The sequence below is a fragment of the Mustela putorius genome, unplaced genomic scaffold (genome assembly GCF_011764305.1).
Source record: "Mustela putorius furo isolate JIRA1106 unplaced genomic scaffold, ASM1176430v1.1 tig00537227_pilon_pilon_pilon, whole genome shotgun sequence".
In the NCBI taxonomy this organism is placed as follows: Eukaryota; Metazoa; Chordata; class Mammalia; order Carnivora; family Mustelidae; genus Mustela; species Mustela putorius.
In genome coordinates, this window is record NW_025422368.1 from 22,908,072 (window position 1) to 22,930,082 (window position 22,011).

Below are 22,011 nucleotides of genomic sequence, written 5' to 3' on the forward strand. Positions count from 1 at the left end.
ACAGAAAAATTTCAGTTAAGTGAGAAAATAAGCCCTTTCTCAATGAACTTTCTCAAGGGGTTGAAAAAATAATTTTTACATGTATATAATTTATTTATTAATATTATAGTCTTATCTGATACAAAAACTCTCTCATCTCAAATGATATTATAAATTAGGAAACACGCTTCTATTAAACTCTTGGGCCTCAGAATGTATCATGCAGGAGAATAAAATCTTTTTGAAATTAAAAATTATATGCAGCAGAAACTGATGCTTTTAAACTGATAACGTATTTTAATAACTAAGAAGTAAGACATTTCCCTTAACATCAAAATCAAAGATTACTGTACTCATTTTAATATCACTATATAAATATAAAAATGTTAACCAACACTTGCCTAGGTCAAATATTCCAGTTGCATTACCAAACATATACATAACAAGTATGAACTTATATCAAGTGTCAAATTTCCCCATCATTATCTTCTCGTGACATCATGACTTTAAGAGCCTGGAGAGTGACTTTTTTGTTTGCTTTTTTGTTTTGTTTTGTTTATTTTGCTCTGTAATCTCTAAGTATCTAGGCAGGAAAGAAAAACACAATTGAGAAATATTTCCGTTTTGAACAAGTAAGAGTCAGGTCAGTTGCAATCTCGTTCGGGTACTTCCCATTCGAGAAAATATGCTGTAAAATGGTGAGCTGTGCCTGACAATGGGTGGAGAGGTTAGGTCATTTGTTGATAGCAGTTATATACCCAATGGTTTATTCACTATAAAAAAGAACCAGCATGGTCCCAGGAAAGAATAGATAGTCCATCAAGTGAAAAGCAGGCTGCTCTCCTCTGGACAAATTAATCTCTTCTCTTAATGTTCAGACACCAAAAATATCTTGTTTCATGTTAAAACAGAGATGGGTTCTTACCCTGGAACAGAGTCAATCTTTACCAATGTCCTCTTCTTCTACCCATCTGCAAACTCTCTGTTTAATTAAAATACTTTAAAGTCTACTTTAATCTAATACTGTTATAACAACGATGGTCTTGGATTAAAACAATGACTGCCTTGGTTGACTTTGGTTTGCTGAAGCCATTTAAAAAAATCAAGTATGTGATATCATTCAAAGTTTTAATAAAGAATTAAGGGTCACTGAACCACAGTGAAATTTCTCATACATTTGTTGAACACCTACTAGGTTCAAAGTTTTATGCTGCAGTCAGATATATATCTCAATGTCTTAGTATTTTGGGATCATGGCTCTTCCGCGTCTGGTAAGGAAAAATACTACGGTGTCACAGTAAAGAATTCTTAATGTGGGGGAAGTACAGGGGTAGAGGGGTGGAAGGTGGGAGGTACTAGTAGAGTCAGTTAAGTAACTGTTGTTCTGGGTTTCCACACATTCATTCCAAGTCTACATTTCAACATTGTGGAAGGATTGGTTCAGGAATCCATTTTTAATTTACTCAGACCATGACTCAAGAATTTGAAGAGCCAATAGTTTTAAACTAAATGACAGCAGCAATCCAAAAAACTTTAAAAATGGTCATAGGAAACCCTATCCAGACCTTAAACTTTGCCAGTAATAACTTGAGAGTTTTAAGACTCTGGACGCAATCGTTCCTTGGGAGACAAGGGCCAGAGGTCAATTTGCAAAGCATCTCCCAGACTTTGGGTTCAGGAGCCTTGTCCCCTCACCATGCATCCATTTTTCCATTACCCGTATTCTGCTTTAACATCCTAAGTGTTTAGTGTCTACGAATATTATGAGCACGGCAGGTTATTTTCCCCCTCCACAAATCCTGGTTGCATAATTTAACATAAAAACAATTTGAGGAAGAGATGATTATCTCTCTACATTCTGAAAAGCTCTTACCGATACAGTTTAAAATCCACAATTGAAATGCCACATTTTCTTGAGTACTCAATAAATTTCTTGGATTTCCCCCCCCGCCTTAACTGCACAGATAGGATAAATAAAACCACTCAGTTCCTTAAGCACAGCAAACATGAATCAAATAGCTTTTACTCCATATTTATAAAAGGCAATGTGACTATCATAAGTTTCTCAATATTCCCTGTTATCTTCAAGCATTTCCATTTATTATTTTCAATACATTTTAATAGCATACATATGTTCACACACACAGAAAATTCTTCCCGGGGGCTTACCGCCAGCTTTTTCTTCCCCAAATCTTTTAAAATCTTCCCCTCTACACGACTTAAAACATGTTTTGAACGGGTTATCTGAAAATCCCCTTTTGTGCTCCGCAGTGACAGAGCCCCTCAGCACCCGGGGGAAAGCAATCACATTCCAGTTGTGCTGTCAGTGTGAGGGGCACGAGCTCCAAAGAGCTGGAAATCCATTGTGTTGCACGTTATAAATAAGAAAATTGCCCTGTGACAGCTACAGTTTGGAAGAATTAACATTTTTCTTTGCAATTCTCATTTTTAATCTCTACTGTTATTTTCCTTAGGAAAACTTAGCCCCCATATGAATTCCTGTATCACTAACCTATTCGCCGTAATTAAGAGAAATAAATCCCAACCGACCGCGACGAAGGTCGCCGTCAGTATTTAAGACAAAACTGACTCTTACTGATTTAGCCAAAGGTCGTCTGTCCCAGCCGCACCCCCGCGCACCCTGCCATTTCCAAGCAAGCTACTTCACGTTACATTAAGAATGCGTGATGTGCACTTTCTAGCTTTTAAGTTTGGTCTTCTCAACCATGAAAACACAGTTATAAATTGTTCTCAGAGCTAAACCACTCAACATCTTGGCACTTGGTTGTTTTTAACTTTCAACAATAGGCACTGTTCACTCCCCTCCGTCTCAGTTCTTTATTCAGTGATCAGGCAGGACACTGATGAAAGGCTAGTCACGGCTTCCCCCACCATGGTCTCAGTGTGATGGCATGTGATGGTTCACATGGGGTGTGTTTGATCCGAGAAAGCCCAGTCTCTGCTTATTCTTCCTTTGTTCTGTCATCTGGAGGGAAAGAGAGAGTGTGTTGAGCTCATTTTCTCCCTTTTTCCACAGTGCTGGTGGGCTACACAATGTGGGGTTAATATTTCCCAAGCACCTACAGTCTGTCTGGCATCCTCCAGAATATAGTTACAAAAAAAAAAAAAAAAGGCGGGTGGATTTTTTTTTTTTAAAGTGAATTTCCACCGAGAGAGAGAGAGAGAGAGAGAGAGAAAAGGCAAATCCCTCTCTGTGGTTTAAAAACAGGAACCGTGGTTCTTTTCAAGCAGCTCTGACTTGTCAGATAATCATCACCATCATGGTAGTCATTTGAAGAGTTTTCACAGCTACTTTTGATAGTATTTTTACTACTGCTAATAATTTCACACGATGAAGGGGCTGATTATAGCATTGAAATGACAGGTCCGGATGACGATCTGCCTTCCCGATGAGTTTAGTAATTGCTAGGATGGCAGAAAATATAATTTTCTATCAAAAAGTACAAAGAGGCCCTTGTACTTCGTGCTTTGTGCCTTCTCCCCTCATCCCCCCTACTCCCATAGGTGGAGAAGAGTCACCCTAGTGACCTGCAGAGATGTGGTTCTCACAGCACAGTGTCGGGGGTCCCTACTGGAATTTACAGCTCTCTGTGAATAACAGTCCTGCTCCCAGGAGCCTCAGGTCTCCCCTGACTCACCCCACCCAGCGGCAGCTCCAACTCCCCGAGCACACTGACCTGCTCTTTGAGCTCTGCCAGCTGTGCCGATAGCTGTTTGACCAAGCTCATGGTGGATTCCAACTTCTCCTGCAGGTTCCGAATCTCATTTTGCTCACCATCACCTTCATTGCTGACGAGGGACATGGCTCGCATCCGAGGAAACCAGTCTAAATTCTTCTCCTAGAAGCAAATACATGTTCAAGAGCAAGGGAATAAGTACTGGAAGGGAGTCTGGAGTTCTGTAAAGAGGGGTCATAGAGGCTCATTAGTATTAAATGTTTAAATCAAAGTGTCTTAGTACTCAAAGCAAAGGAACTCTTTCTGGCCAGGCCCTGGGGTGGTCTGTGGGTGGGAATGAAGGGCAGGTTAGGCTTTGGTTTTCATGAGCTGGAGGAAGATTTTAAATATTGGCATCATTCAGCAGAGCACACTGAACTCAAAGGGGATCCAGTGAATCCTGGTGAATGAGGAGGTCGGGTCTGGAGGCTACGGAGAACAGATCCAAGTACGTGTGTGTACAGTAGAGGCATGAGCTCTTTCTCCCCTATCCCCACCCCCTCACCCCAGAAAAGAAAGGGGCAGCAGAATAGGAGGGTGGTAAAAGAAATGTTTCAGTTCCGGCCACCCATGCCAAACTAGTTCACCACCTACTTCCCCAAGACGGGCTCTGAACTCCGCTCAGGCAAGAGGGAAGTGGGAGGGCATGGCCCTAGGTTACTCTGTCTGCTCCCTTTGGAAACATGTTATTACAGTGAGGATGAGGTTTCAGAGTTAGACTTCCCCAGAGGGCAATAGCTGGTACCACTTCTGTTTTTCTAGGCAGACTGGGTGTAGGGGTGTGTGGGTGTGTGTAGCCCTCCATTGTTGGAGAAATAAGGAGCTTACCCGATGCCCGGTTCTCTTGAAAACTCTGATTGCTTAACATCATAGAAGCACCCTGCATTACTTACAGTGAACTTTTCAATCCTCAAAAGAGCTTACAAGGTAAATCATATTGCTCCCATTTTACAGATGAGACAATGAGCCACCCCAACAGTTTAAACACCCATTTGACAAGCGAGGGAATGGCAGAGCTAGGATTGGAAGCCAGGTGAACCTTTCCATTACCGACCGGGGATGTCAGCCTGCATCGCTATTTACCTCCCGATTTCTCTAGGTCACCTTTTCCCAGCATTTCTAGCATGATCTCCCCGCTTACGATTCCTCCCACTTCAGGGGCACCTGGGTGGCTCAGTCGTCGTTAAGTGGCTGCCTTTGGCTTGGGTCATGATCCCAGGGTCCTGGGATTGAGCCCCGCATCTGGCTCCCTGCTTGGTGGGAAGTCTGCTTCTCCTCTCCCTCTCCCCCTGCTTGTGTTCCATCTCTTGTTGTCTCTCTCTGTCAAATAATAAATAACATCCTAAAAAAAAAAAAATTCCTCCCACTTCAGAAAATCCCACTGACTGTGGTGGTTGCCATGACTTCTGTCTGGCCAGTCACTAGAATGAGGGTCCACGAGTACCTACTTTCCTCCCCTGAGGTCGGACCTATCTCTGTCCTTCTTTCTCAATCTTGTCCAGCCATGGGGCTGTTGCTGGTGTCCTGTAGTTACTGTCACCGCTCAGAAAACAACAAGTTCTTTATGGTTCCCTACCCCCAACGCAATAAAAAGGGCAGATAAAGAATTAAAGAGGAAACATATTAAAGAATTTGAAACTGCACTTAAAGAGCTGTGGCTAATTAGTATTTCAAAGGAGGATGGTAACTTAATTTGAAGAGCAGAGTGACAGCCAAATTCATTCATTCAATCTCCCCTTCAGCATCTTTGGCCTGGTATTTAGAGGTGAAAATCAGGTATCTGATAAGGTATCTGCTCCAAGGGGCTTGTGGCTTAGGATAGCGTTCTACGAAAAGTGGGCTGTGCATTGTATATATCAAAATCCTCATGGGTTGCTTGTTAAAACTGTAGATTTCAATCCCTTTTTCCAAACCAGGACATGTTTGGCGAAGTTCATGAATCCTACATGCACTCCAGTTTCGGAGCTTTGGTCTACGCAGATGAAAGGGATTCATGTTAATTGCTGGAGTAGTAGCAGGGTAGGGAGATGGACCGGAAGGGGAAAGATCTGGAAGAGCTGTTGGTGCGCGTAGGAGGAGGAATCCAATTAAGGATCCCTGAAACACTTCTAGGGTAGGATGGGTGCCCCAGCAAAGTGGGAAACCACGCTCTGTCATAACGCCCACAAAAACCATGATTTCCCAACAGCCAGGTTAATGTGCAGGTGAGGCAGAGAGCTGGACTGACGAACGACGGGACCAGAAAGACACGGTGAGGGGAAGCTAGAGTCCACACAGTGCTGGCTGGAGTGCGGGACGCTAACACGCTAACACTAACATGCTACTGCCGTAGCCTGGCAGGCGGGATGGAGAACCAACCTGGGCTCCCAGCTCCATAAGCACGTACTCCTTTCAAAAGCTCACTTAACTCGGTTCTCTTATCTGTCTAGTATCTGTATTCTTCGCAGTATTATCAATGGTTGGAGCTTTACAAATGAAGAAACTGAGGCTAGCACGTGGTTTATAGAACTTCAGGAAGTGGAGATTTTAGGGCAAAAGCACCTTCAATCTGCTGAAGTATCAGGGAATTGGGGGAGTTAGTATTTAGTGAGTATGGAGTTTTCATTAGGGAAGACCCAATCTCTGGAATGGGTTGTAGTAATGGTAATGTGACTGTATTTAATCCTGAACAATGGTACACTTAAAAATGGCAAATTTTTTGTTATGTGTCTTTACAATTTAAAAAAAAAAAATCACTGCATTTGCAGGGGCTAATCTTTGGGTGAATTGTGTACAAAGTCCCTGAGGTCTTCCTGAAGGACATCAGTGGTTGGGGTGGATAAGGAGTCTGTGGGTGGCCAAGGGCCAAAATCTGTGCTGGAATGTACAGGAGTGAGCAGGAGGTATCAGAGGGGAAGTGATGACAAAGGGTTTAAAATGGCATTTTCACGTGTGGGTGAAGATGTGATGAGTCCTTAGTGCAGAGCAACCCAGTCAGCAGGGCCCTCAGTTTGGAAGGGCTGGGGAAATAGGCAGCTGCCAGCAAGTGGGCTGAATGACTAGGGATAGTCTTGGGAGAGCTAGGAAGGCAGTATTCTGGGGCAGGAGAGGTGGTTTGTACCAGGATAGGGATTCTAGGGGGCGCTGATGGACCAGAAGGGTTGGAGAGCTTCCGACAGCTGGGTCTGGAGTAAGCAGGTGCTAATGGACATGATGATACCCAGGGTCAGGATAGTGAGATCATTAACTTTCAGAAAGTCTCCAAAAGAAGCAGAAGGAAACCACTGCTCTGATACTTAGCCAATGACATCACTACTTCAAAGAGAACATGGGTGAGACTCTGCGAAACCAAATTTGAAGAGATCTTATGGTAGGTGTCCCAGGGTCAGGACTCTCCCTACACCCTCAACCTTCACTTGTCCCTGTGTTCATCCATTCATTTACTCTTTCTTTCTGGGTTTACCGCATCTGTGCTGGGCACCGGGAGAACAGTCAGCAAACCTAAGCATAGTTCAGACTAGGTGGAGGGTAAGACATCTGCCAAAGGCTGGTGAAAGCAAGGATGTGCCTGGGCTTGTGGGCTCTATGGTCCTTTCTCATAGTCCCCCAAAGCTGTTCTTGTTTCTAATCCCGTTTTGGTTTTCCTCACCTTTCTTTCTTTTGCCGCTTTTATCTTTCTCTGTTTCTGCCTGTTCGCTGGTTTCAGTCTCTTCTCTCCCACATTTGTGCTTTTGTTTTATTCAGGCCTTCCCCTCTACATCAACAGACCATAATCTGAAGCCTACATACCAGGTGTAATTAAGACTTCTTTTCAGCATTGAGTGTTCTGTAGATTCTTTCCTTAATTTTTAAGGAACTTGACATGAATGTTTTACATCTCTCACCAAAATGGGGGAAAAAAAAACCCAACCAAAATTGCTCTCTGTCCTCTTTCTTATAAGTAAAGCCAGTCCTTTAAAAATAATGTTCACAACTGATGTTTCTTCAAATGAGTGCAGGAAGTACGTTTTTTTTTTTTTCACCAAAATTAACTCAAATGCAATAATGTGCTCAGAATAAATGCTGCATATACTTTTCATCAAAAGTGGCCCCCAGCCTGGGTGGCTCAGTGGGTTAAAGCCTCTGCCTTCGGCTCAGGTCATGATCTTGGGGTCCTGGGATCGAGCCCTGCATCGGGCTCCCTGCTCAGCGGGGAGCCTGCTTCCTTCTCTCTCTCTGCCTGCCCCTCTGACTACTTGTGATCTGTCTCTGTCAAGTAAATGAATAAAATCTTTAAAAAAAAAAGTGGCCCCCAATTAAAAGCCCCAAGGTTTCTCTTTCTGCTCTTATGGCACAAAGGAGTGGCTTCCATGGAAGGCTCAGACTGAGCAGGTGAGACCTTGGATTTTTAAAAAAAAAAGTGGCCCCCAATTAAAAGCCCCAAGGTTTCTCTTTCTGCTCTTATGGCACAAAGGAGTGGCTTCCATGGAAGGCTCAGACTGAGCAGGTGAGACCTTGGATTTTTGTCCAAGCCAGAACTGCAAGATGGACGTACAGAACAGGACACCACTTCCTTACCCTATTGATGTGTAGTGTGTCTGCCATCTAACAAAGCAGATTGATTTGATCCGTTACTTCCCAGTTACTCATATAGGCTATGTACATCTTGTGATCATGCACATGACTAGCAGATTCCCATGTCGACTTCTGTTAGTCAATATGAAATCATTTCCTTCTTCCACCAGGAATAAAAATATTTAACCACAGGGTAGCATAACTCGGAGAAGTTCAAGATTAACTGTTAGGCTCTGAGGTTACAGTGTAAGAACCTAACTTCGATGAGTGGAAATTCAGAGCTTCTCGAAGGTTCTAAAATGCAAAGCTCAGAGATAAACCAGTTATGGTTCTGAGAAAGGATTCTTGGAGCATGCTGACTGGCACCTTCTAGCTATCCCTAGATTCTAAAAATAATGTATCTTTCTAGATGACCTGAAATGAAAAAAAATCATTCAAATAGTACATTCAATAGATCAATTTGACTTATCTACTTTTGCAGTTATTCAATAAAATGGTTAGGAGGTCAGTTGTCCCTCAAGGTTAGCTGTGCTGTTTTCATGTCTAATTCTTCAGCATGATACCCCATTTGTGCCAAAGAGGCAATGTGGTCTGATGGAAAGATTATGGACTTAGGGGTCAGAACTCCTGGGTTCTGGTTTTAGAGTAACTGAAAACTAGCTACATGATTTAAGGGAACGGAGAAGGCTGGCTCTCTGAGTCCCGGTTTCCTCATCTGTAAGGCCAGAATATGAACCCAGGTGGTCTCTGTGTCTCCTCCAGCTCATCCTTCTGTGAGCCACAAATTCAAGGCAAGCTCCACAAATCAAATTGCTGAGACAAACCTTGAGCTCCCCGAGGGAGCCAACAGAAACAGTGTTGAGGCTAGACATGACCCTTGAAACCACATAAGCCAAGATCAGCCTGTTAAAAATGCCCAGCCTGAAACCTAGAAAGTTTAGATTTCCTGGAGGTCTTAAGTACAGTGGCAAATGTCCCTGCACTTGATTTCCACCTCTGGACAAGTTCATGCACATTACATAATGGAACAGTTTTTATGGAAACTATCCCTGATGATGCGTCACTGGCCATGGGCTCAAGAACATGCAGGATTATAAGGATTTCTCCCCACATCAGAGCGAGATTAAGAAGTAATGGAATGTATTTCCCTGGTGGCTAGTGACGTTGCACAGGTTCTCACGAGTCTGTTAGACACTTGTATGTCTGTTAGCCACTTGTATGTTTGGAGAAGTGTCTGTTCATGTCTTCTGCCCATTTCGTGACTGGATTATTTGTTCTGTGAATGTTGAGTTTGATAAGTTCTTTATAGATCTCAGATACCAGCCCTTTATCTGACCACTACATGAAAAACTAATGATGCACTATATGTTGGCTAACTAAACATGATGAAGAAGAAGAAGAGGAAGTAGTAGTAGTAGGGGATGGATGAGCCAAGCTTTGGTGAAGGCTCTACTAGGTACCCATTAAAAGTTGTCTCTTTGTAAGCTAAAGAGGAAACAAGGTCTGTATTCTTCATCATAGTAATTGATCCCAGCTGTTGGCTGCCTAGCAAGTGTTAGGCACTTTAGTTATGCTCTGGCAAAAGTCTACAACAATTCCACAAGGTGGAGAATATTACCATCCCCATTTTATAGATGAGAACACTGAGGCAGGAAAAGGATTTGTTCCTTGCCCAAGGTCACACAGGTGTTGTAAGTGGCTGGGCCAGCCCTTGGCCTCCACCCTGTGCAACTGGAAATCTTGTGCTCCTTTAACTGCACTGCACGACTACTCCACAACTAACGGAGGGGTCATTGCTTAGCTTTTGAACTTGCCAAGGAAAGCAGACCACAGTGAGAATATAATAATTTGAGCCCCCTTAGTTACTTCTGGGGTATGCTAGAGGCTTACTTATTGAAAACAAGAAACACGAAGCCTCTAGGCAGTCTCTCAAATCCATATGCAGACACTGATGTAAATGTATCAACACTTGACATTCATGGCAATTTTGCAGAGTGCTCTAAAGTATTGTTAATGGGGCTACACACTGAACATACCATGTATTGTATTGTCATGGAATGCCAATAAACCATTTAATATAGACCTTCACCTCTGTTTCCACTCTCCCTGACCATGCTTAGAATGTGTTGCCACAAGACCATTTTTGCTAAGGTCTTGGTTACCATCTCTCTTCTAAGCCTTCTGTTTATACTGCATTTTCCAATCTGAAATCATTTACAAACCCTCCTAGGCTGACAAGTATAACCATTTCCCCAAAGCCTCAGTATCACCCGCTGCATTCCTCTTTGCCTTCTGGTTTGAAGACGTCAGCAGAAATGGCTCTCTGAAGGAACACGAGCAATAAAATACTACCTACTTACTGGAAGGTCCCTGAGGGGCAGCACCATTGCTCCTTTCTGGGAACTTCAGACCCACACAAATAACCTGCAACAAGGATTCTTTGTGAAGTGAAGGAATCACTTTGGCTAGGGGGGGAATGCTTCATGTATCCCAACCCAGTCTCTGCTCAATGGAGTAGAGACATGGGGTCTTCCCACCGTCTCACCAATATGGTGACCTCAATGGCAGGTTAGGCATGACCTCAAAAACTTAAGGGACACCCATAACACTGGCATCTGGGTTTCTAGCCTTGTTGCCTTAAACACTGCACCTGCATCTGACAAGTATTGCTAATGTGGGAAACAAAAAGGCTGGTTCTCATGGGGGTTCAGATGCAGACCCTGGGTTCATTCATGAGGAGGGAAGGATGAGCTGGAAAATATACACTTGTCTGACAAACTTTAGGGACTGGAGGGGACAGAAAGAATCTAGCTGTGTCCTTTGAAATTAAAACACTATTCCAGGATTGACAAATAAATGAAAAACTCGGTAACTCGTTTTATGTGTTTAAAAAAAAATGACATGTTACAGAACTGGAAGATTCCTTTGCCAGCCTTATTAACTGTATATTCCTTCTGTATCTCTCTGTTTATTCTGTATTCATATCTTCCTGTATCTTTCTTCTGCAACTGGCGGGTTCCCACAAGTGCAGTAGAGTACCAAATTTGTGCGGTTTGAACAATTTGAAATGTGGTAGTTATCCAAAGCAAATCTGTATCGAATGATTTTTGTAAAGCAACAAAATCCCTTTAGAGTGGCATTGTCAAACCTTGAAATATTTTAAAAATCTAAATGCTCAGAGATCAAGTCTGCATTATGTAGGCAAAAGTGGTTTGAACATTACAAATCACTACACAAACACAAAGTATCCTTGGACTGCTGACACGAGAGGTATAGAGGTTGGGGCCCCTACCTTTTAGCTCTGGAAGGCACCTAACCCAATGCTCAGTGACAATGACCGCTGGTGTCCCTGCTCTGCTCCTATCTGGCCCCCCTCCACGGCACCACCTCCAGTGAGTGGATGGGAAGGGGGCTGCTAGCCTGGAAGCCTGACAGGAAGTAGTCATTGCTTCAGAAGGCAGAGAGAGAAATAGATCCCATGTAAGAGTGGTGTAAGGTTACGAAACAATGTAACAAAGCTCTTTATCTCAGTGGGGCTGCAGTTTTGGAATCAAAAAGCGACCAATCAGAGACTGGAAACTCGTTCAATCCCACAACCCCCTCTTTCCTCTGCAGCACAGCCAAGGTGGGAGGGGGCATGACCCATGGCCCATGTGTGGTGCGCAGCAGGACAGGGATGTTCATTGCCCCGCAGCCCCAAGGCTCGAGGATTGGCAGAGGTGGACGCATAGAGGCCCCCCCCTCCGTGGCTTCCTCGGCTTAGCGAGCCAGAGTGAAGCAAGTGAGTGTGGGCCTCCTCAGGTGAGAAGGGGGTCAAAACAGTGGAACAAACTTTTGCAAAACTGTCTTAGAGGGTTAGGCTCTGGAGTTTCGGAGACTCACGGGTCAAGATACCTGCCCTCTGACATTCCCAAACTGCAGGGGGAGCCAGGAAGTGGTGATGGTAGCTGGGAAGGAGGGCTGTGGCCTCCTGCCATGGGCGGAGGCACTTAGGTACGAGGCCGACCAGAGACTCCCTGTGGAGGGGGGGTTGCCTGCCAGCTGGTAGGCCTTGGCTGTCTAGGACATTGAGAACTGGGCTCTCCGAAGCCTGCCCACACCAGGTAACCTGAAAACGCACTCGTGTTGGCTAGGAGGGCTCTGCATAGTGACCTGAGAAACAGGTGCTGCTGGTACAGATGTGATGGGACCCTTCAGCTTAGCTTTGTGCCCACCGTGGCTGGTGGCGGCTTCCACCACGGACAGCAGGCTGGACTGTGAGCAGAAACTATGGCCCCCGAAAACCCACCTTGTTTCCTATTCCAGTTGCTCGTCCTGAACTACTTCCCAGCCTCCCTCTTAGGAGCTTCCTGCTCTCCCTGATGAGAGGCAAGTAATTGGCTACACACAAAAGCAAAACTACATGTGGGTTCTCTTGGCCCAAGTCTTCTCACCCCTGACACAGCTAACACCAGGGGTCTACACAACATGTCAGCTACATCTGCCAATGGCAGGGTTCTGATCGGCTCCTAACTAACCAGGCACCCAGGGGCAGAGCCATGTGAGAAAGAGAGTGATCCTTGGCTGGGAGGCCAAGAGGGCCTGGGCCCAGCAGTAGCTCAGGGCTGCTGCCAATAACTCATAGGATTGCTGGTCAAGAAGCAGGAACACTAAGGGGCAGAAGTCTCTGGCTATAGGGTGCCTGGGAAGTGGGGTAGTCGGGGGCTCTGAGGGATAGGGCATAGAGCCAACCTGGAGCCACAACCAGAGAGAAGGGGATGGAGTCCAGCACTCCGGGCTCCTTTGAGCCATTGGCCAGCTCATTCTGAGAACCATGGTGGTACAAGACCCAGAGACTGGAACCCAGTCATGGGTCTTGATGATGCAGTGAGCAGGAGGCTGTGTCCAGGCAGATATGATTAAGCAAGGAGTCAAAGGACCTGCACCAGCATTCCCTTAGATCCCTATTGCTTGATGTCAGGGAGCATGATGCCTCAAGCCTTGTTCTTTTTTCTCAAGATTGCTTTGGCTACTTGAGATTTCTCTGTGGTTCCATACTAATTTTAAGATTATTTGTTCTATTTCTTGGAAAAACGCCATTGGAATGTTGATAGGGACTGCACTGAATCTCTAGATTGCTTTGGGCAAGATGGATATTTTAACAATATTCATTCTAATATGTGAGCATGGAGTATCTTTTCATTTATTTGTGATTTTGTCCATTTCTTTCATTATTGTCTTATAGTTTTCATTATATAAATATTTCATATCCTTGGTTAAATCTATTAATAGGTGTTTTATACTTTTTGATGCAATTATAAATGACATTGAAAAAAAATTTCTCTTTCTGATAGTTCATTCTTAGTGTATAGAAACACAACAGAATTTTATGTACTGATTTTGTATCCTGAAACTTTTTTGGACTTGTTGATTGGCTCTCACAGGTTTTCATTTTGGTGGAGTCTTCAGGATTTTCTACATATAATATCACATCATCTGCAAATAGTGATAGTTTTACTCTTCCTGTCCCATTTGGATAACCTTTATGATATCCTTAGTTAATAATGGGGTCAACACTTACACAGAGGACACATTTCAAAGTTTATAAACTTTTGAGCATCCATTTCTGATTTCTTCTTCTGCCTTCCACTTGATAGAACCTGCACGACATGGGCACCTGCCACGTGTTATTGGTAAACTGGATAGCTGATTAGTTGTTGCCTGTGGTAGTAATGAGCATTGGTAAGCTGGGCAACCTATTTTTTTGGTAAGATAAATTATTAGATTATAAGATTAAATTATTAGGACAAACTACTTTTCTTTTTGTTTTTTCTTTACTAATCCAAAACCAAAATCCTTCCTTTCCCTTTTTCTTCACCATATACTTCATGAGCACCTACTAAGTAGCAAAGACTCTTCCAGGTACTGGATAAAACAGTAAACAGCTCAGAAAGAGTCCTTGCTCTTTTGGAGCTTAATATTTTAATGGAAGATGAATAATGAAAGGGGGTGGAGGTGAGGATAAATAAATGTAAATGAAATAATTTCAGGTAAGGGTAAGCACTATGAAGAAAATGATGGTCTGAAAATTATCTTAAGGGAAATTATCTTAAGGGAAGAGGGTGTTATTGTAGACTGGGTAGGCCATGAAGGTGGCTATTGGGGAGTGATGTCTGACTGACAAGAAGGAGATAACTTTGCACGGAAATGAGGGGACAGAGTTTCAGGCAGGGGAAATAATGTGAATGTCCAAATGCTGAAAACGATGCTGATGTATTTGAAGGACAGAAAGAAGATCAGAGTGAGGTACCACCTGAAAGATGGGGCATTGGAGGAGGTCAAGAACCAGACATGAACAGGCATGAGTTATAGACAGCCTGGTATACAGAGGGAGCTATAGGAAGGTTCTGGCTTCCAACAGACGATTGGCAATTCCTGGTTTATAGCAAAAGTACATACACATACGTATGTACACATACACAAATAAAATAAAACAGGACATTCTGGCTGCTGCATGGAGAATGGACATGGTAGAGATTCTTACTGGGAGACCACTGTCTCTGGTTGGGCATTAATGGTGGCTTTGGCAAGAGTGGTAGGAGTAGGCTACCAAAATGATGTCAGCCAAGGGGGCTTTGAAGTCAGTAAATGAGTGTTTGAGAATGGATACTTGACAGCAGTATTTCTTGTAGGATAAGATTATATTCAGAGATCAAAATATCTCATTAGCATGATTAATGTGAGCAAACAGACTGGATAATTCAGCCTCTAAATGATTTATTAGGGCAGAACCACATGGCTGTTCCCCCAGAGAAGAGAACTGGGTCGTACCATTGTGTTTCAACATCTGCATTCAGTAACCCCAAGCTGGTAGCCTAAAATCAGCCCCGGTGGGAGGATTTACACAATGGAAAACAGGACTGGGTGTTACACATTAACAAACACACTGGAGAATTTCCTTTACTAATAGAGATGAGGAGATCCTTAAAGATAGTTTAAATTAAACTACTGACCCAAAGTCACATACTGGAGGATCATGGCAGAACCAGGATGATGGTGGAAATCTCCAAATACACCAAAGACACTCCCTTCCTCCCTCCCTCCCTTCTTTTCCTTTCTCTCTTTCCTCCCTTCCTTCCTTTTCTCCCTTCCTTCCTTCCAAAAATTTATTTATTTGAGAGAGAGAGAGAGAGAGAGAGAGAGCATACTTGGAGTGGGGGAAGGGGAGGGGAGAGACTCTTCAGGCAGACTCCCCACCAAACATGGAGACCAACTAAGGGCTCAATCTCATGACCCATGAGATCCTAACTTGAGTAAAAACCAAGAGTCAGACACTTAACTGGGCCACCCAGGTGCCCCAAGACACATCTTCTGTTAAATAGTACTGGGTGTGAAACATAAACAATGAATTCGGAAAACTGAAAAAATAAAATAAAGTTTAAGTATCCCCAAAAAAGAAAAAGAGTATAATTATCATGATGAGCAGTGAGTAATGTACAGAACTGTTGAATTACTATATTGTGCACCTGCAATTAATAGAATGCTATATGTTAACTATATTGGAATTAAAATTAAAAACTTAAAGTCTCTTGACCTTAGAATGTACCATGATCTGAATTTATTTTTAGTTTACTGGATTCATGGTTTAATAATCTCTTTTCTGAATCTTTTTATTTATATTTACATATGTACTTTGGATACCACTCTCCTGCATTATGATGATGAAAAGCATATTTACATCAAGATCATCCTGTTTATAAAATAAAAAAATGTCAACAATAGAAACAAAAAGTATGTTTGTATTTCAAATATGATTGGGAAAATGATGGATAGTCATTGTGGCAGCAAACTCACAGTGGCCTAGAGAAAGATACATCCGAGCATTTGGGGGGCTAGACTCTTACAGAGAGGTCTGTCCAAACTTTATAAAAGAGTCTGTCTGGATATCCTCATGCACTCATCTTCTAGAAGCAATCTAAAGAGAGTGTTTTGGATTTTCAAACCATGTGGAGCTTCAAATATGTTCCATTTTGTGCTTTAATCATAAAAATAATAATTCAGCTCAATGCATGTCTCAGTTAACCTACAAGTTGGTATATTTCCCTTTAAAAGGCAAATCAAAACAGCTTTTCTGTAATCCTATCAGATATTTTGACAGGACTCTCCTGATATTTCTCTCAAATATAATAATTATATTCATCTCTATTTTTATTAGGAGAATTAATAATAATAGATTTATATACGGAGTTCAGAGAAGATATGTCTATAATTTTCTATACAGAGTCTCTAAGAATGTCTATATAGTCCTTACAGAATATCTCTACAGAAAATGCTCTATCTAGAGAAAAAAACATTTCCCCAAATTTTTAACACCAGAATCAAAGGCAATAACAAATGCAATTAAAATTTGTTGTGGTGGGGCACCTGGGTGACTTAGTTGGTTAAGCATCTGACTCTTGATTTTGGCTCCGGTCATGCTCTCAGGTTTGTGGGGCTGGGCCCCACATCGGGCTCTGCACTCGCTGGGGAGTCTGCTCAAGATTCTGTCTCTTTGTCTCTGCCCATTCCCCTCATGTGCACAACCAGGTGCGTGCTCTCTCGCTCTCTCTCAAATATTTTTTATTTTAAAAAGTAAAAGATTTTATTTATTTATTTGGCAGACAGAGATCACAAGTAGGCAGAGAGGCAGGCAGAGAGAGAGGGGGAAGCAGGCTCCCCGATGAGCAGAGAGCTCGATGCAAGACTTGATCCCAGGACCCTTGAGATCATGACCTGAGCCGAAGGCAGAGGCTTTAATCCACTGAGCCACCCAGGCGCCCCAATAAATAAATCTTTTTAAAAAAATCTGTTGTAGTAACTGCATCTACTACCATTTGAATTTCACTGCCTTTTTCCTCACATGTGTCCATGGGTAAATCTTCTAAAATACTAAAATTCCTCCTTTGGGATAATCATAACAATAATAATAATGATAATAATGAGTGTTCTTTTTTTTTCCTTGAGAACATGCTAAGGAATGGTCACCAAATGTCAAAATCACCCAGCACAGCTCAGTGCTGAGTCTGCTGTGTCGCTCTCGTCCCCACAGAGCTTTAACCACTGTAATCCGATTATAATGAGTTTGTAGCTGGCCAGCTCGGCAGCTGATGTTCTTTCACTAGTCCCTCATATTAAGATATTTCCTCAAATGTTTCTTTTAACTTATGGGCTACCTTGAAGTCTTCCCCTTTGTCTTTACCCAAACAGAGGAAAAGAGCTGGTGGTCTCCTCTGGGCTAGCAGCATTAGTACCAACTGGGCAATGGATAGGAATGTGAGTTCCTAGTCCTTACCCCAGAACTGCAGAATCAGAAACTCTAAGGTTGGGGCTCAGTGATCTGTGTTTTAATAGCACTCTGGGTGATGCTGATCACTGGGTGATTTTGACCTGAAGTTGGTAGCAACCAACTTAGGTATTTAAAATACCCCAGGTATTTTAAAACCTAACCAATGATACCTTAACACCACTAATCATTGGATGAAACTTAACGAAAATCCTTACCTGTACTCATCTTATACACTGATGGAATAATCACACAATTTGTTGGGTAAATAGGGACACATCTGAGCATGAAAAGAATGCTATTAAAAATAATGCAGAGGGCACCTGGGTGGCTCAGTCAGTTAAGCATCTACCTTTGGCTCAGGTCATGATCCCAATGAGATCAAGTCCCACATTGGGCTCCTTCCTCAGCAGGGAGCCTGCTTCTCCCTCTGCCTGCCGCTCCCTCTGCTTGCATGCTATCTCTATCTCTCTCTCTCTAACAAATAAATAAAATCTTTAAAAAAAAATAATGCAGAGACAGGGGCATAATCTTAACTCTTATAGTCCAAACTACAGTCTCTCTAGGTTCCATTAAAACCTGGGCTATCACTTACAGTATTGGGACCAACGCTTCAGGAGAGTGACAGAATTCCATTACAGTACCTGAGTGGTCTCTGTAGATAGAAAATTTCATTTACGTATGTAAATGGCTGAGAGGACCGTTTTGAGATGCTATCAACTAGGAAGTCATAAGTATTTTGGTCATTTGTAAATTGCCCATAAATATGGGTTCTGACATATTTCTCGTGGGAGTAGTCCATATTTGCCATGCTCATTTCATTATTTCCCATCTCTCTTATAAAATGGATATACCCTAACACTCTCCAAGACTTCTTCTTGATTCTAATGACCTTCTGGAAAACCCAAATTTTTTCCCTTGGACTTTATCAACATTGGCCTCTCTACCAGCCTCTGAATTGAAGTCTATCACCAAAGAACTGGGGAGTGGTCAGGAGAAAGATCTGGAGTGGTTTTTTGGGTCAGCACAGTACAGATCTAACAATAAACTTAAAGCTGGACTTGGAGCATCTGGGTGGCTCAGTGGGTTAAGCCGCTGCCTTCGGCTCAGGTCATGATCTCAGGGTTCTGGGATCGAGTCCTGCATCGGGCTCTCTGCTCAGCAGGGAGCCTGCTTCCCTATCTCTCTCTTTGCCTGCCTCTCTGTCTACTGTGATCTCTCTCTGTCAAATAAATAAATAAAATCTTTAAAAAAAAAAAAACTTAAAGCTGGACAAAATGATGGGCCCGGTTTACTAAAGAAATCTTACACTCAGGCCAAACTTCTTCATTAGCGTCAAAAAGCCAAAATTCCTTCACTAGATTCTTCCAATAGGATATTGTGTGGATTGAGGGACACTGAATTAAAAAAAAAAAAATCTGAATTGAGTCCAAACCAATATGCTCTTCTGGGAGTGGAGCACGTGCGTGGGATGTCAAAATGGGACTAAACTGCCAGCCAGATGATAGCTTTTCAGACTACAGCCGTAACCACTGCCTAGCTGGCTCCAGGATTTGGACCACCTACGGAACGGCGCCCAGCAGAAAAAAGAATTCCACCATGGTGTTCAATGCGCCAGCAGCTGACTAGCTGGGTTGCTGGGCCATGTAGTACTGAACAGAGTGAGCAAGATCAGCCATAGGTGATGACCTGTAACTCTGCCAAGCAGTTGTTACATGGTGACAAGAAGTGAGGTCATTTTAGGTAGGATGAACAAGAGGGCTTGCAAATGATGAAGCAGAGGTATGGGCTGCCGGGACACAAGTGAGGCCGCAAGAAGACTCAAATATACAGTAACTTCAGAGGATGGTGGTTCTTTCGGAGTGCTGGCTCCTGGCTAATTATAATTATGAAATGCCAAGTCACCAAAAGCACAGAGTTTTGGTGAATAGGAATTGCAGCCATGAGCCATGAAGCAGGCTTACACAAAGGCAACACAGAAGCAATTGTTGATCCCATGGTAGCTGCTGCCTTCCTAGCTTTGGGGCATTTTCACCAATATATTCCTCCATTTTTAAGAAGTGGCTATTTGGGTTTTACATTTTTTTTATCCATTTTTCCATTTCTGAAGCACTTCCCTGATTATTTGCTTTTTATAGAATATCAATCTGAGAGAAGATGAAAAAACTCAAAGAATTACTAGAGTGATGGGTACATGCGGAACTTGTTTCTCTGACACATGATGGAGCCGGTCCGATGAGACAATGTAATGGCGGGTTATGACTGGCTGTTGTACGCAGGGGCTCGGTGCTGATGAAGACTCAGATGCTGCCCTGAGACATTTTACAGCACACATTGACTGACTTTTCAAAGCCTTCCTGCAATAAGAATATATCTTGACTCCTCAGTTAGATGGTACACATCTTGAGAGCTGAAACCATATATATATAAATGTTCACAGCTCCCATAGCGACACAAGCTCTTCTAAGTCTTGTATTTCTCCTCTAGCTTGCTTCTTCCTCCACTGCCCTCCAGCTGCTGATTCGAGGCTCCCAGAATCAGTGTCCCTGGCTGGGGCACTATTGTACAATAAAGTCTCAGGCTGCTCTTTGTCCCTGGACTCTAAGTCCTTGGAGTTTCCCAAATGATAGAAATGTCTTTATCCTTCACCAGCCCCTTGGATCACACCTGACCAGCTTCGGGATGGGGGAGAGTCACTGCAAAGACCAAGCACGCATGATTAAAGGGTTGGGATTTTGAGTTCAGCTCACCTCTGGGGAGGGGAGGGAGGCTGAACATTGAGTTCAGTCATGTTGTCCATGATTCAACAATTCAGGTTTAGGTAATAAACACCTAATAAAAACCCTAAACACTGAGGTTCGGTGGAATTTCCTGGTCGGTAAACACACTGATGTGCGGGAAGAGTGGCACGCCCGGATTCTGTGAGGAGAGGGCCTGGGAGGTCTGTGTCCCCCCCATGCTCCCAAGACCTCGTCTCATCCATCTCTCCATTTGGCTGGCCCTCCTGGTTTGTATCCTTTATAATAGCACTGCAATTATGCGTATAGTGCTTCCCTGAGTTTCGGGAGTCGGTCTAGTGAATCACTGAGCCTGAAAGGGTCGTGGGAATCACTGAATTTATATCCAGTCTGTCAGAAATGCAGGGGGCCTGGGAACCCCCAAAGTGTGGTTGGCATCTGAAGTCAGGGCAGTCTTACTGGGGATGACACCTGCTAACTTATGGGATCTGCGCTAGCTCTCAGTGGGTAGTGCCGGAGCTGAACTGGGGTACTCCTGGCCAGGCCTAAAAGCAAGTAGGTAGGTGTTAGAAGGAGCATCAGCTCTGCAACCATGAAGATGCCATAGGACAAGCAGTCCAGGTAACTGGGCTAGATGCACATCTGCTCTCGCTAATCGCTGCTGCTCTGAAACCTATAAACAGTCAATATTCCACTGTATTTTTTTTTAACAAGAGCTACAGAAAACAGAACATACCCAGAGACGTACAGCTCTCTATACAGATACAATCACACAAGGCAGGATTGGTGCAGGGTGTGTTTATGGAAGAATAAATTGTAAAGGACGCTATTGGGTTGCAATCTTAAATAAGTTCTCTTTTACCCACTACTCATCCTGCCTTTGGGGCCAGGAACTATTTAAAATCTACCAGCCCGTGAATGTTCTGTGGACTGAACTGTCTACTCTAGTATGTTCTGCCCATTTTCTTGCCAGGAGTGAATTTTGTGTACTACAAATAATGGACATTGTACCCAAAAGTGAAAGCAATGATATATTTTGTTAGAATAAATTTCCCTAGCATAAAGTCTAAGCTCCTTTCCTAACCCAGAGGGCCCTGGCATGATCCAGTCTATCCCTCTCCCATCCCACATCCTTGCTCTCCATTTGTCTTCTTAACTAGATCAAGCCCTGCGGGCCGTCCTGATGGTCCTTCCGTGTGTCCAGCCCATTCCTGTCAGAGACTGGCTCTTGTTAGTTCTAAATCTTTCCATGGCTTGCTCACTTCCTTCCTTGAGGTTTCTGCTCTAAGTACCTCCCCAGAGAGGCTGTCCTTAACAGTCCAATGTAACAGACCCCTGTCCCTGTTTATTCCTTTACCTTGCTTTGTTCTTCTTCCTCATTTCCTGACATGCCTGACCTGAAACAGTTATTTGTCTGTTCCCAATAATAGAGCATGGGCTCCAGGAGGGCAGGGATCTGTCTCCGTGTTCTTTGAGCCTAGAACAGTGTCCGGCACATTGTAGGGTTTCAATAAATGATGGCGGAATAAATGCAGGGGTCAAAATGGAGAATACAGAGCAAGAAAAGTGTTCTGCCCTGGCCGCTGCAATTTTTACAAAGGTCCAGAGGTGGGGGATATTCAGGGAAGGGGGGAAGTGGCCTGTGCGGTGCTGGGAGGGTCTTTCCAACTGAAGTGAAACCACTCTGGACAGTAGTTTCCAGAGACTTCCAAATGAGAGGCTG

The 22,011-nt window shown here is 43.3% G+C and overlaps 1 protein-coding gene across 1 annotated transcript in view; it reads right to left on the reverse strand.

The window, feature by feature from the left end:
* Positions 1–253: 253 nt before the first annotated feature.
* Positions 254–22,011, reverse strand: part of ITPR2 (inositol 1,4,5-trisphosphate receptor type 2) — a 502,669-nt gene continuing 480,911 nt past the window's right edge. Inside the window, exons 56-57 of the mRNA XM_004776400.3 lie at positions 3,678–3,839; positions 254–2,965 (exon numbers count right to left, since the gene is read on the reverse strand). Of these exons, the coding sequence (XP_004776457.1) occupies positions 2,879–2,965; positions 3,678–3,839 (249 nt within the window). The 3' untranslated portion in view covers positions 254–2,878. The remainder of the gene's footprint in view (positions 2,966–3,677; positions 3,840–22,011) is intronic.